At 43.6% G+C, this 15589-nt stretch overlaps 2 protein-coding genes across 8 annotated transcripts; one reads left to right on the top strand and one right to left on the bottom strand.

Moving 5' to 3' along the window:
* The first annotated feature begins 1573 nt into the window (after nt 1-1573).
* Nucleotides 1574-5843, top strand: LOC135387781 (testis-expressed protein 264 homolog). The gene is made up of 3 exons (XM_064616903.1): nt 1574-1963; nt 3942-4163; nt 5070-5843. Exons 1-3 carry the CDS (start codon nt 1589-1591, stop codon nt 5382-5384), a joined length of 912 nt encoding a protein of 303 aa, XP_064472973.1. The 5' UTR covers nt 1574-1588; the 3' UTR covers nt 5385-5843.
* Nucleotides 5844-6607: 764 nt separating this feature from the next.
* Nucleotides 6608-12134, bottom strand: LOC135387782 (uncharacterized). Of its 7 annotated transcripts, none has more exons than XM_064616905.1 (10): nt 11808-12134; nt 9740-9857; nt 9612-9653; nt 9406-9462; nt 9295-9345; nt 9091-9162; nt 8119-8181; nt 7280-7327; nt 7171-7221; nt 6608-6790 (listed from the first exon to the last, which is right to left on the bottom strand). In XM_064616905.1, the coding sequence occupies exons 1-10, from the start codon at nt 11938-11940 to the stop codon at nt 6667-6669; spliced, it is 759 nt and encodes a 252-aa protein (XP_064472975.1). In that variant the 5' UTR covers nt 11941-12134; the 3' UTR covers nt 6608-6666. The 7 variants fall into 7 exon arrangements, with proteins under 7 accessions (XP_064472975.1, XP_064472978.1, XP_064472974.1 ...); XM_064616908.1 differs by having other exon boundaries at nt 7171-7193; nt 11799-12131; XM_064616904.1 differs by having other exon boundaries at nt 11799-12130.
* Nucleotides 12135-15589: the final 3455 nt, after the last annotated feature.

Here is a 15589-nt window from a genome sequence, read left to right as displayed (position 1 = left end):
AAGACTCCCCTCTTGCAGGATGACTTTTGCGCATTTACATTCGCCGTGCGTGGAATTTCGAACTACCGCATGCGCGGGCAAAATTTTCTTTGATATGTTTTCTAGTACCTCTGTTACACGCTTTGAGAGCACTCATTCCAAAACTGATCTGTGTATGATTGAGATCGGCCAGAAAGAATAGATGTAGTTGTCGTTAGATAGACCAGAGACTAGCTGTATGTGGGACGAATCCAGAATTTTCCGAATCCAAATACGAGGAAGGTTCTGCGCCAATCTCGCAGTTGATCTGAATGATCTGAATTTGAGTTGATCGGGGTGCCACAGGGTGTTTTACTTAAGAGTGACCCCTAATTATTAAAAAAAGAAGTACTTGAGACAAAAACTAGAAACCTTCTGCGTCATACTCGTGAAGGTTTTTGACGCCCAAACAAGTGGTTTTCATCAGTGTACCTCATTAACTTGTCTAATTAGCTTAATTGAACTAAAAAAATACCGAGGAGAGGTAACGTTTTTTTGCGCTAATTAGTCCATAGCCACAACACCCCATTTCAGTCACAGTATTGCATTTGAAGGTTTGCGCTTTGCAAGCCGCAACTTTTTCTCCTTTGGGAGTAAAGAAACTTGACTCGCCGTAGCACGATATGGCGTACATTAAAGAAGTGATGTTCTGAGGCTGGAACAACATAGAAGGGACAAATACATACAAGGCCTCAATCGTACAATGGCGTACATTGCTCAGCAGCCACCAAAAAATATCTCTGAGTCTGCTTGGCTGCTAGCGTAGAGTTGAGTAGAGTAGTGAGCACCTAAACCACGAAAAAATGGCTAGGAAACAAGCGAGCTGGTGAAGATGATGCATAATGTAAAAACCCCGAGACAACACAACAACGAAGTCTCAATTGAGACTTCGTGTCCAGGCCTAAACCATTTTGATGCAGGGCAGACTCCTAAGTGCAATGATAGGTGCAGTGTAAAAATAAATAAATAAAACATAACACGACACTAATGTTTGGCGCTCAGTTCAGGTAGTATCAATAGACCTCTCCCTGTTTGTAAGCAAATGACGTCATAATGTTCGACAGCGCCACTGGTTTGGTAGGGTTGACCTATGCTCGAAGCTATGGGGGCCAACAAGGTCGAGCCCGAAAGCCACGGTCTTGAGGGGATTACGATGATCCCTCAAAGGGACGCGACTTTCGGTTCTACTTTTCTTTCAATAGGAGGCAGCAAACAAGTGCTCATTCGTGGAAACAGCTCTCCCTCCGATCTGTTTCGGTCTGTCTACCAACGTCATGATGACGTTTCTCGGGTAGAGGTTGGCGCTGCGCAGCCGGATTCTTCCGTTGTTTCGTTTTCGGTTTCCAATACAGTCTGTCGATGATGTTTTTGTTCAACTCAACTGTTGGCAATGCGTCGCATTCAGTCAGGATGTGGTTCAGGGTCTCCGGTGTTTTGCCGTGCGTCTTCGACCTTTCGTCCCGTGCGGAAAACGTCGACCAGCCAATTTCTCCTTGGATAGCTGCATTCGCTGTCGCAAAATTTCCCCCAGCTATCCATTTCCCAAGTTCTCGCTGGTGGCGGTCTAGGGATGTCTGTTGAGGAGATGAGACTATCGTCCTATCGTTCGCAAGTGTCCCTAGGAGGCACCCTAGTCAAAACGGAAATCTGTCCAACAGTTCAACTTCCGGTACCGTCTGCTAAGATGGAGACTGATGTAGCGCTCGTTCTGGGCATTATTTGCGCTTTAATACTGATTCTTTTCACGTTTCTCGGTTTTCTCGGCTACTGTGGTTTGTTCGCGCCCATTGACATCAGGGCAGGGAAGCCACCATTTGAAGAACTCAAAGTCGCCTATAAATTTTGCCGCGGGCCTTACAAAACCTCGGGCGGGTTGTTTACCGAGGTACACAACTTAGCACCTTCACTAAAATGCATCGGGATGTACTACGACGATCCGGATGAGGCAAGTGGATTCGCGTTTTCTATGTTGACGCGTTACCAGCATCGCTTTATTGGTCGAGACAAGACTGCATCCAATTACGTAGTAAACCGTTCATCTTGGTCCAAAATGATGTAACCACACATTTTCCAAACAAAACACAGGTGTGGTCACGAATACATCTAACTGCAGACACTACTCTACTTTTGGGAGGGAACATAAAGGGATTGAGACATCGAATTCACGGAACAGTAGCAGTTTTGGACTAGACAAGAAAACGCTCTTCAAGGTCGTCTTACCCCACAACATAAATGTTTACACCGATGACCTTTTGGGGTATTGCACTGCACTAGTGAGCATCCTTCAGTTCTTCGCTTGTTGGAATCGCACTATGATTTCATATTGTCATCGCTATATCTTTGTTATCTACCCCCAAATATCGCTTTCCTATAAGAAATTAGTTTATAGGTTTGACAAGTGTGATGTCCTCCAGTGCCATGGGTCTGGTCTCTTAAGAGGTAAATTTCCGTCCCATAGTTCAGCTGCTTCCAACCAGGGTACTGCTTGGTACCAATCGTTTTTTTTGGGGGGGGGGGGAGGGAGGGGGGGGGGTTTACCGTAATGTAACCAGAACTTCCTACTGTACATTAATTGAAATGGACTGGTTCGGAGTAGTCGATCGAAGCAGAAATGACGAGGAAAAAAGCTGGGAATTCACCTCTTATTCAGTTCAATTTTATTTTCATCGTACGGTGAGGAAACTGAACAGAAAGTAGCAAGTATTCTTCACAAAGACTGAGATCCCCGTAACAGCAATAAGCAGCACTACAAATACTTATTTGAAATGTTTCAATGCAATACTGCAATATTGTCAGTGCATATATGTATACAGCTATATACACAAATTTAGTAGCACAATTACAGATACAAAGTACAAATATAAGCACATATACAAATACAAATAAGCACATATTACAAATTAATGAAATATGTAGTTGAGAATTTGTTTCAAGTTGGTTAAATATTTTTCGATACCTCATTTTAGTAGAGTGCTGATTAGTACTGGAAGTGTAAATATCGGCGATAATTGATTTCTATATAATGTTCGAAAAAGGGAATTGGCATTTTCTAGTGTCACAAGTTCGATAAGGGCAAATGTGCATTGTTTGAGGTTAGCGAGTTGAAGGAAATACATGTCATTGCATTTTAAGGCTTTCATGTATGATTTGTATAGAGTGAATGAGTAAAGGTCGTGTATCTGAAGTACGTTAAACTTGCGAAAAAGTGAAATGGCACGAGCATGGTAAGGTACATTAGAAATGGCACAAACGGCTCTTTTTTTGCGGTACAAATAATGAGCGTAAATTTTGGTGCGATGTTTTCCCTCAGACTAAATGACAACACAGTATGTGTGATGCTACGATGGAGCTATATAGAAGTTGTTTAACAGACGTCGGGAGCAAACGGCAATTTTTATTTATAATGCCCCTCCACCTTTTGACACTTTACTCCGGATGTCACTGACGTGACTGTTCTGTGACAGATTCTTGCAGGAGGTTACTCGTAGAATTTTGACTGACTTCTCTAAATGTGAGTTTATCACGCTTAGTGGCCGTTGCATTGCCTATGTTACTTAACGAGTATTTCTTGGTTGAATCGAATAAATACGCGAGCGTGAGTTTTCATTTTAGCTCGTGCAAGATGTAAAGAGGACTTTTCTTTTCTCTAATTACGATACCGTTGAAAGTAAAAATTTGACACGAAATACAAACTGATTTGATGGCCCGGGAGATGTAAAAAAGCTCGGATGCGCATTGACATTTTACCACCGCAATATCATATCACTCAGGATGCAACCAGCTCATCCAACGTTTGCTACTCGATTCAAATATGTTTAAGCGTTATTCGAGAGCGTGTCTAAATACGGAAGTCCTCGAAAATGATAAATGGTGCATTAGACGACGAACTTTGGGTGAAATATCCCGGTTCTTTCTCTCACCAGGTGGAACCCATGCAATTGAGGTTCCTGGTCGGAGCTATTCTCAACGACTCTCTGTGCCCGGCAGATGAGACGCTGCTCAAGAAGCTCCAAGAGGAAGGTTATCGCACGGTGACCTTCCCAGCCGTGGACAACGTCATCAGTACCACATTTCCTTTCCGAGGGTCCGTCTCTGTCATCCTCGCAGTCGCCAGAGTATATCCGCAGCTCAAGGAATATATCAAAGTATGGCTACTCTAAAGTCAAGCTCTCGTTAGGAAAACCTCTCCAATAACCTTTCACATTTCACTGGGAATCTTTATATTGCTGTTTGCAAAGATGTAAAGTCAACCCTCGATTTTATGAACACCCTTCGTTTCTCAATTTGTACAAGGGGCAAGAAATGAACTGAAACACGACGCAAAATGCGCTAGATTACGTTTATTTTTGAACATACTCCATAATTGTGCTCCGTGCAATACATGCTGAGTGAACCGTTAAAACTTGGAAACAGTATTGCTAGTTGTCTTCACTGTCACTACGATCACCCTCAGCACCCATTATTTGATAATTGAGTGGCTCACATATGTGTTCACTGTCAGCGCAGGAGACTCGCTCCTCTGTCCTCACTCTCTAATTCTTGTGGCTGTGAGACACTGCGTAAGTGCTTGACCTTCATTCTTCCTTCATCGTTATTAAGTCAATCCCTGTACTTTCCCGTGCACCAAGCGTTCGTAAATGCGAGTCAGAAGATACACGTTTTTGTGGTTCGTCCCCCGAAAATCCGTACACGGTTCGGATATCGACGATTCATGAACCGAAGGAGAAATAGACAGGGAAATGTTTGCTTCCTAGTGACGCTGTTCATAAAATGAGGGAATTCAGAAATCGAGGGTGCATAAAATGACTATTAGGAAATGTTAGATTGAAAGTGTAAATGAGCATTGGGAGCTTCTTAGGTCTGTGGTTTAGGTTGTCATCATGGGCAACCCTCGTTGCACTTTGTTTCTTAAACAGGCGCTACAGTAGAAAAAAAAAAGATGACGCTATCAGCAATGTAAAAAAGAACAGGATCCACCTGCCATGTTGTTTGCAAAGGAAATGATTGATGCATTGGGAAAGCACTGTTTTAATCGCCAAATCCTTTTGTAGGAAAAACACCTATGTGCTCACCCGTTCCTGGAGATCTACGAGTCGGATAAAGTACTCTTTGTCTGCCCACTCGCGAAGCAAGACGAGTTTTATGTGGACGAGGCCGTGGAAGATCCTGAAGAAGGCGGAACTTCAGACCAGGGCTTCACTTCCGAAGATCAGGAAGAGACAACGGTCTCCAATGAAGCACCTCCAATCCCCGAGCAGAGGATCCAGACGATCAACTCAACTCCAGTGGAAGAAAGTGACAGGGCTTCCAGGAGCAGCACCACGTCCTCCTTCGAAGAACTGCGGCTCGATTCCACTTCTAACTGATTGGCCGGCTTTACGATAGGGGGTAGCATTCATTAAAGACTGTTGGGTGTCCCATTGATATCGAGTAAAAAGAAAATCTCCCTTGGACATATTTTCCAATATAATGTCTTTGTGTAACACTCGTCTAGTGATAGCACGTTTGTTACGAAAATTGCTCCTTTTGTGTGGCTTTTCACCTATAGATTTGCTCAATTATGCGTACAGGTCCACAATAGCTGGAGAAATGAAAATTGATCTTGAAAGGACGTCGGAGTACTATTGCAGTATTTGAGAGTCATTTATACATAGTCAATTGGGCAGATGAAAAAAAATCTTGGTAGCCAGACGTTACGAATAGCCTTCCTCCTATTTGCTCTTCCGAAGAAAAGCAAAACATATTTTTGGTCCTTTGATGCAGAATGAGTGGGGCATTCATTCACATTTGCTTTGATTCATTAAAGATATTTGTCTCGTTTAAGAGCTTCGAGAAAATGAATTGTCTTAACATTTGGAATCACTCACTAAGCAAGTGTGGCTATCAGTGTGAGTCCTGGGTCAACTTCAGGTGGAGCTGTGTCCCAAATTAGTCTGCCGGAAAACCTCGGGAAAACCTCAGACAGCACTTGGTGGTGGTAGGATTGAGACCCAACCAGTCTTCAGCACAACCTTCGCTATCACCAGTGTGTGGATGCTTTTCACCCTCTCACTTTTTATTACGACCCCTTTCTAGACAAGTAGAAATGAACTACCTCCCCATCAGCGTAACAAAACTGAAAATACTATTTTGTTGGAATTTTTTGATGAGGAATGGAAATACGGCAGCCGTTGAAAAAGCTGGTGGGAGGATGAATTAACTGGTGGTTGAGAAAATGATCATTCTCTGTCTGCTCGGCATCCACTCTAGTCCTCCTTTTTAAAGTTTGGTTCCATGTGCCCTTTCTGGGTTAACTGAAAACGTGTGGAAAACTTGGTGATACAGAGATACGGTGGGTTGCATCTAGTCAACACTGTCAGGCTTTATACAACACTCGAGACATTTCATGTTGCCACCAACAAAGCGTGTGACAGAATTGTGACCTTCCACATTATAGAATGTACTGGCTTCCCACTTGGCAGACAAATGTATCTAACGATACAGTAAGTAGAAAACATCCAATAGTGTAGGATAAAGGGCTCATTTTCCCTCCAGGTTTACGAGCTATTTAGTAAAGAGGACAACGTTTGCATTTGAGAAAGTTATCGTATAAAAGTGCGCAAATAAAATTTATTTCTAAAAGTCAACGAGAATGAGCACAGATTGTCGTCACTGTTTTGCAGCTTCGTTAACGAGTTCCAAGATGCTCGCTTTTATGGTCCCCAGGATCGCTGGTGACACCTGGGCCAATTTTCTGCTGAGAAGCTTCTCGAAGCTTTCTTCACTTTCCTTCCTAGTCACGAGAGACCACCTCGGATTATTTTCAGATACCTGCAGTTCTATTCCACTGATTGTATTCCAAAGGTTAGTGTGTCAGACGTGACCACAAATAGTTTGCTTTCCTTTGAGCCACGGAAATGACGCCAAAAAACGGCGTAAACGGCACTCGCGTAATTTGTTTCGTGCATCGTACCATCCAGTGGCTTAATGATGCAACTGAAGATAATTCATGTTCAAAGCGCATATGGGCAAGGAAACATGTTGAACAAATATATGGAGGACAATTAGCGTTGCTTTTCACTTTTATGAAATGGGGTGATCCCTTTCATGACTGGGAGGACTGAGGGCAGATATTCCTTTACCTGGTCGTACTAAAAAAACAAATAGACATACTTTGTAGCCTGTAGGATGTCCTCCTGCACAACTTCAGTTGGTGAGATCAGTCTGATGATGATGAAAGACACATTTCTGATGTACACATACACGCACAATTATGAGTTACCTTTTTCTTCCTTTTCGGACTTCGGTCTTTGTCGGCGTTTTAGTGCCGCTGAAAACAGAAATTCAGTTTACACCGGGTAGCATACGTAATTGCCCCTAGCTTTCTACTCGGAATCCAAGCTTATTTACGGAATTTCGTACGGTTTTCAATTGATCCGCACCATTTTCGTGAGTTAAACTCGATTAGTCCCAAATGCCTAAAGCAACTGATCCTGCAAGTACCGATACGAAATATTGACACTGAAACAGTGTACATCTGGAAAGAGAAGAGACACAGTGATATGTTTGGCCGTAGTACTGCAACTTGACGGTTTCCGAAATTTGGATGTGAAACGGTCATGTGACAGCAAGAATGTAAAGTTCCACGCACAAGTACTGCAGAAAGGGCACGCGTCGCAACTCTGTTATAATGGTTGTCGTACGATGCATTCTTCTATCTAAGCAAGAAAGCTGCTCACAACAAAGATGGCTTTCTTGCCAAGTGTGTGCAAAACGTCTCGTCTACCGACCATCAATTACCACTACACGAAAGCCGATGATTGTGCATCGTTCGGGACATTTATTGCTTCATTTCGTGCGCAGCAGTATTCTGCTCTAGAAGGTGCACAAACCAAAAATCATGCGCAGCCTTAGTTACTGTTTGGGCACATATTTCTTACGGTAGGTTGAGATCAGCTTACGTAGGTACTCTATGCATTTGTGTGGGTGGCAGAATGTTGCCGCATTTTTTCTTCTTCGTCCGCGAGGTCCCGCAGATTTGTAAATCCTACTCTACGAAAAAATTGAGTTTCCGCAGCAGAAAGTTAGGGGCGTGGGTAATGGCAGTCATTTGATGCTTACGTTGCGGAAACCGAATGCCCATTTGTACAATCCATAGTCTCGGGTGGGTCATCATCTGCCGGACTAAAGGGAAGCAAAGTAAGCCTCTGATACGTCCCTCTACAACTTCCTTTAAAGGAACTACCGCATCTAGTGTACGAGACCGCTTCATAGTCCCGAATTTTTCTTCCGAAAAGAGCTTCTATTATTAAAAAAACGAGTTTCGAAGATACGCACTAAGCTAAGGTTGCGATCATGATGACGTAAGCCAGGCAGAAGACGACTGTCTCATTTGCACCGCAATATACTAAGCGATATTCTAAGTGAAAAGTCCTCGGTCAATACACCGACTTTCACTCACCAATGAGTGTGTTGTGTGACTAACCAGAATCAACATTCACCTGATTGGCCTTGTCCGAGTGAAGCAAAGAGAGAATTCCGCTATGTTCTCATCATCCATCATCTACTTTGCCACGCATCACATTAAATTGTGCAGAAACTACTACACTAATTTGCGTCGGGTTTTTCAGCGTCTGTGATGAACCAAGAGTAAAATGGCACTGTAGTTTTGGAATCGACGGATGCGATAGTCCCTTTAAGGCAAGCTGTTCATTAGAAGACACTGTCATGAACTGTAACATTGTGCCAAAAATGGCCACACCATTTTGACACACACTGAGAATCGAATAATTTAGAGAGATAAATGCTCAATCGTTGTGGCCCGTCAGGTGAGAACGTCTGCTTTGTGTCCAGCTGTGCTCCAGTGGGGCCAAACACTGCATGCCGGATCCAACGTTGGTTTAGCGTCAAATTTTATTCCGCGTCGCAATAATTTCTCGAGAATTCTGGATTCACTCAAAACGTTCCAGACACAGTAAATGAAATCTGACAAAAAATAAAGGAAAGACTGCTAATATTGGGATTTCCGCTCGCGTGTAAGATGGGACAATTTGACGAGCATCTAAATGTTGAAGCGCGGATGAGTATTCTTACGGTTTCTCCTTGTCCTGGTTTCGTGCAACATCCGTGAGTACTATGACCACCTCCTTGTGAAATGGCGGCAAGCTGAAATTTCCATCAATATGTTAGAAATTATTGTAGGACCATTAAAAAGTGCAAACATTGGAATTGTATTATTTGTCAACTGCGAAGAACCATCTAGACGAATGACTGACAATAAAAATGATCCAAACATACGTTTCCTTCTTCTCTTCAGTCTTGGGCCTCCAAACACTCTCTCGACGAGCACTGTATGTGGCGTGAAATAGGTGGATTATTTACGTAGACAGTTACGATGGATGCAATTACCGTTTTGCCCTGGGAGACGGCTTCTCTGGTGATACAGTTGTCCGGACATCTTGCGGCCTGAAAAATGTCCCACTTTTCAACCACGACAAATATATAGGGCCCAAGCTAGCAATTTTATGTTATTCACTGCCTAGCAAAAATCAGGTGTTTGCTCATTTTTCGATCGGGACGATAAATCTTGTCCCCTCGCGAAAACACTTACTTACCTTGGACCTTCCGTTTGGCCAGCCTTTGATTTGCGACCCTTTCTGCGAAGAAACATTTTTAGACTGAGGAATGGCGGCAAAGGTTATATTCTGCTTTAGCACCGGGAATAGTTGGGAGCTGCATTTACGTTTTTCCCTCGTCGAGAAACTTGAGAAACTCCATGAGTGGCCATGCTGCGTCCGCTTCTTTCTTGCGTTTCAAGTACTGATGTTTGAGTGACTTCCATTTGATCTCGCATTTAGCTTCTGAAATGACCGCAAGTTTGGCTCTTCTACTCACCAAATTGTTTCATTATGCCTGGACAATCATTCTACTGGTTCTTTACCCTGAAGTAACGTGCCCAAAAAGAAACCACTCGGAACACCATGCTTTAATTCCTCATGTAAGGAATAAATCGCAGCGAAAATGTCCGGGCCATCCGGAAACACAATATTTTGAGCCGTCCACTACGCCCATCTCTCTCTCGTATAAAGCTCCTGTAGTTGTTTGTGCAAGATTACAATAAAGACAGAGTTCTCCATTAACTTGGGGAACATTATTCTTTCGCTTAAAATACATCAAAGCATTTCTGCGTTCATCTTGGAATGTCACCACACGTGCTTCTTCAGTGTCATCATCCGATTCACGGCTGTTGTCATTCCAACTGATGGCACAAATAACATTTCGCCACAGTCGTCCGCATCAACTTTTTTTACCTTCTATGCCGACATTTTGATTGACATTTGGACTGAAGGTCCTTCACTCCTCTGCAGCGTCAAATGACTAGACTGCTCATCACCTCACATATATACAATAGGCAAGGAGAAAATAATTGAAGCAGAGTGTACAGTAGTTGACTCTAAGCCTCAAGCTTGTCGGCGGCGCAAATGTACATCGGACATGAACTTGCACATAAATCCGGATAAGTGAGACAGATGGTTGGGTATTTTCCTATAGTGGTTCCTGGAAGGTGAAGCCCGGATAAAATGCGCAGACTGAAATCTGTCCCCACGATTTTTGTCCGGATAAGTGAAGCCCCAATAAACGGGGGTCGACTGTATTACTGAAATTGGAGCTGGTAACGGAAACACACCCCATAAAATAATTCCAGGGTCTTCCAAGTACCTTTAAAGGCTCAGTCGTCATTCTGCCCAGGAGGTAAAACACGGCTTATGGCTGTGACCCACGTATTTTGTAAAAATATCTGCAATAGTGATCTCTTCACAAACGTGACACTTGAATGAAAAAGATCATGGGACAGAAAGCGAGGCATATTAATACCATGAACGATGGGCGCTGCTCATTTGTTGCTAACTCCTGCGCTTTTGAAACTATAGTTTGGACTCGGAACGAGCGAAATTTACACTGCAGCTCCAAGAGAATTTAAAAAAAAAACAACATAAAAAAGTTTTCAAGGACTGTGAAAAAATTCCAGGGAAAAAGCATTTTTTGATTCCAGGGTCTTTAAGATTTCAAGGACCATTGGGAACCATTACTGGAAAGGGAAACAAAAGTGATCCGAATTATGGTAATGATTATTACTATTATGTGGTGACGTGAGCAGTCTTTTACTTGTTTTGGAAGGCACAGTTTGTGTCCCACTCTGCATAAGGCATGGTGGAAAGACACAGCACGATTGTTTCATTTCATTGTGGCACAGCGCACTTTACTGCTGTCAAGTTCACCTATGGATATTACCTTTAAAGGAGGAGCTGATGGAGAATGAAGAATTGCAGCAGGGCATAGGATTGGAATTTGAAATTAAGGGAGATGGTTAGTTCACACCGAAGTGAAATCACTTGCGTCACCACTTTGGCAACATTAGATGCTCTGAGAACGGTGAGCAAAAAAAAACACCAGACGAGTTCACCTGACAGCAGTGGTTTATCCATTATCCAGAAACGCATGCATACGTGGTGGGGGTGCAAATAATAGTTTAATGTACCATTACCGACACGTCTTAAGCTGAAATAACAAAGGATCCCTCTGGAAAATAAGTAGTCGTACTACCAGGTGCAGTGGGGGTATGGGTAAATCACTGCATGCCGTTCCACTACAGGAAACAGCAACGAAATTGAAAGGCTCAAGTCAAAAACGGCTCTTCCCTGGAATAGACCACATAAAGTTAAATGAAGTCATCCGTTTGACATTTTTTTGTCCCCAATTGTTTTTTCAACTTGCATTTGCATATTATTGTCATCACTCACGCGCAATACCCAATTGTTTGGAAATGTCAGCCCAGGCTTGCTTCTTCGCGTCCTTCTTGTGGTAGTTGGCATTCATGATATCATGTATTGCTGGATACTTCTCCACCATTTGGGCCAGTTTTATGTCAAAGTCGGTGGCCATGATAACAGCTTGCACTGTGAGTACGATAAGAATGTCTTCAAAGTCCCTAGAAGTCACTGTTTTCAGGTAATGGATTTTCAAACGCAGCGTGGTTCATCTGACATTTGACTAGAGTTGTGCGCCACGCCGTCGGTCAATTTAAGCTCGCCGCCGCCGGCCGGTCGCTTCAGTGCTTTGCTGCCGCCAGTGGTCACCGGCCGCCATATTGGTGGGCCCATCGCATCCTGTCGTCTGCATTTAGTTCAAGCGGTGCTGCCCGTATTTTTTAAAATTTCCTTTAAATTAATGGGCATGTCATGCCAGTTTGTTACAGCTTTGAGTACACTTCACGCGGACAGAGAAAGAGGGATAATTTTTCACAGGTAAGCCCTTTATTTTGAAGAAAAATCTGTTTATTTGTATCGCGTGCATCTGACAACTCGGACTTGTTTGCACTTCGCTGGTGCCATTGCGTACTAAGAAAGTATGTGCGACTGCTCCTACAGATCTCAAGACCATGTATTTTCTATAAACAATGCGCTTGTGCTTACAGGCTAATGCAGGCTAATGAAATACGCGGACAGCTGAACAACTGCAGAGCACTCGTGACAATAAAGTTATTTTAAGATGAGGAATGGGGAGTTTCATGCCAAGGTCTATACTCCACCTCATTGCTGGTGGCGATGTGGTGAATAAAATAACGAGCCCCTTCAGAATAAGGATCGAGGTCTTATTGTAGCACACACACACAGACACTCGTAGTACAAAATACGATAATGGAAAAAGTCAATCGAGAACCGTACAATACCAAAAACACATAATAACGAACGAGAACCGCGGAACACCACACGAAAAGCGAACAACAAACGAAAACAAACAAAAAATATAAAAACGGAGATACCTTACAATAACAGACACTGTGAAACCTTTCTGAGTAAAAATAATTAATTTTATAGGTTGACATTCACCAAATTCACCTTCATGCGTACGCGCCCTGTAGTTACGACCCCCTATTCGGTACATGCAGCAGAGAAGAAAAAGAAGGCAATTACCATTAAAAAGTAGAGGAACACGGCTGAAGCACGTTTGGAATACATCAGTACACTGGTTCCTTAGAAAGATGCGTGCTAATCAGCAATGAGGAGCGTTTAAAGCGCAATAAATACACCAAATCAAATCGCTTCCCATTGTTTCCTATGGGAGCAACCGGCGCCAGTGGACCCTCCAACATGGCGGCCGGTTGCCGCACCTCTCTCCCATGAGCTCCTCTCCTATGCGCGATCCAGCCTTACAGAGATCAGTGATCGGCGCGCTGCTGCCGTGCAGCGAACTTTTAATCCGTTCGCATTTTTAGAAAACTACTGGGAGAAAATATAAACTCAGCATCATGATGCGCTTTTCTGTTCTTGTTTCTGTGGCCCATCGTTCATTGTTGTTCATTGCTTCTAGTAAACTGTAGCTTCAGCCGCGGACAGGAACTCGGTAGTAGAGGTGTGCGCCGTGGGAATTTTTTTCGGCGGCGGCGTAGAGCAGGCTGAAGGCCCGGCGGCGTCAGCGGGGTCACGCCGATGCTGTCATATCGGCGTGCGCCCCGTGGGCTGTCAATATGTTCTCTTCTCCAACGGGGACGCACGAACACCTCAGAGCGGGGGTATTTTCTCCATCATAGACACCGCGACGGTGGCAGTATTTACTGTACCTTGCACCAAACAAGTGCGTCAGCACTGGATAGTATTATGAAAGAAAACCGAACACACAAAGGAACATTAGGAGAAGTAAAGCACTTCAAGAAGGTCGTCGCCCAAGAACTTCGACTGGGCGCGTTAAGTGCGCGTTAAGCGCTGGAGAGAACAACATAGCTAGATAATCAGAACGACGAGCCATCCCTTTAATGGCAACTACACATAACAGTTATAGCGAGTGCCGAAAGTTCAAAGGACGGCGACGCGTGAAAGCTCTGTCCACTGATCCAGTGGCTCTTTTTGGGAAACCATATAAATATGCGAACGTTAGCAAACGATATGACATAAGGCGCACCCACAACGTCATTGAACAGTATTTTTGCAGAGGCTGTAGTTATCATGAATAAATACTGTAAAACCAATTAATTTCGCAGCCCTAAATTTTCGCGAATCGAGTAGGGATATATTCGCAGCAACTAAATTTCGCCCGCTCCTCGAGTTCCTCGAAATTTCTCGATTCGCAAAATTCGCGAAAATTAAGGTCTCGCGAAATTAAAGGGTTTTACAGTGTAAACTTGTCCAGAACGAGTGGGTTGAGTCTGCCATGCTTCGCGCGCATTATAAGCCCCGCAATTCCGCGATTGAAAACACCCTCTCTGACTGGGTGCTTTTCGCCGGCACACACAACATGCACTATTTGCTACGCACTTTTCGAGCGCAGAAAGAGCGACGGGCAATCCACGTGAGAAGACCAAGTGCTTTGGAGCGATCGAGCTGATTGATGTAGACGCTAATCTGTTGGCCAGATAGGTCGCTTTCCAATCCAGATAAGGCGAAGCTCGCGTCATTTCTGCGCTCGGAAATTGCGTACTTCTTGTTTCGGCTCATTTGCATAGCGACATTCAGCGTCGGATATTTCAACGCACGTGCGCGTTTAAGAATTTCTTAAACATGGAATGGCTTTCAACGATGAATATCTTCCGTTCTGCTACCCCGTTTTTACGCGAAAACCCTTAATTAAAGAATTAATGTATTTGAGGTAATTAATGATCTTATAGTTACATACTTTCTTCGAGATAATATTCGCCTGACCAACTCAAAAGCGGCATCTATTTCGTTCCGCTATTTTTTAAACGAAAATTCTGTGACGAATAAAAAACAAAACACCTAGTATATGGATAATGACCATTGCTATGGTGTTGGTGGATGACCGGCAAACAACCTGCAAGAATTGAATGACAAGTTTTCCTGGAGTTGTGCCTCCAGGGTCGGCTATGAAACAAAACTCTAAAGCATAAACAGCATATCAGGAGATGAAATTGTTACTGCTAAAAACATCACAAATGAAGCCTGGAACCTAAGATAAAAGAAAAACAAACAAAATATTAGGTATGGGAGATATTCGTTTATAGAAAGTGGATCAAAATGGGCACATTACACAGCCGCGCGAGATTTTTCAACATCGGCGGCGGCGGCGGCGACGCGCCAACAGTTTTGGTACGGCGGCGACGGCGAGGCCCCGACCTCCGGCGGCGGCACACACCTCTACTCGGTAGTGCTCGGTCTGCTCGGTAGAGGTATGCGCCGAGGGCAATTTTGTCGTCGGCGCCGCCGCCGGTGGTGGTATTACTATTACTGGTGGTGCTATTACGGTGGTGGTATTACTGTGGTGTGCATGGAACACGTGTGGACTAGAGACGGCCTCTGCGTCATTGCTTCAATCGAACTCGTGGTGGAACAGAAGAACAGATTGGCTCGCTGAAAAGGGTTGCCATTGTTGACAGAAGGTTAAAAAGTAATCGATTACTCAGTAATTGATTACCGAAAATTGTAATCAGATTACTTTGAAAATTACTTGCTCACAAAATTAATTGATTACGTTAAACAATTACTGGAAAAAGTAATTGATTACTAGTAACGCGTTACGTACAACTCTACTAAAAAGCCACGTGAAGAACGTCAACACGTTACTTGAAAGCCCAGACAAC

Source organism: Ornithodoros turicata, chromosome 3 (assembly GCF_037126465.1).
Source record: "Ornithodoros turicata isolate Travis chromosome 3, ASM3712646v1, whole genome shotgun sequence".
In the NCBI taxonomy this organism is placed as follows: Eukaryota; Metazoa; Arthropoda; class Arachnida; order Ixodida; family Argasidae; genus Ornithodoros; species Ornithodoros turicata.
Note: the sequence above shows the minus strand (reverse complement) of the source record. Positions and strands in the feature narration are given on the sequence as shown.

Bases quoted from the DNA above. Each gene is read 5' to 3' on its own strand.
- LOC135387782 (XM_064616904.1), bottom strand. From the start codon at position 11,940: ATGGCCACCGACTTTGACATAAAACTGGCCCAAATGGTGGAGAAGTAT. The intron at 9,654-9,739 runs GTAAATGCAGCT...GTTTCTTCGCAG, and splicing joins TTTCTCGACGAGGGAAAAAC to AAAGGGTCGCAAATCAAAGG. The intron at 7,328-8,118 runs GTAAGCATCAAA...TTCTGTTTTCAG, and splicing joins GGGCATTCGGTTTCCGCAAC to CGGCACTAAAACGCCGACAA.
- LOC135387781 (XM_064616903.1), top strand. From the start codon at position 1,589: ATGTCTGTTGAGGAGATGAGACTATCGTCCTATCGTTCGCAAGTGTCC. The intron at 1,964-3,941 runs GCAAGTGGATTC...TTCTCTCACCAG, and splicing joins ACTACGACGATCCGGATGAG to GTGGAACCCATGCAATTGAG. The intron at 4,164-5,069 runs GTATGGCTACTC...ATCCTTTTGTAG, and splicing joins AGCTCAAGGAATATATCAAA to GAAAAACACCTATGTGCTCA.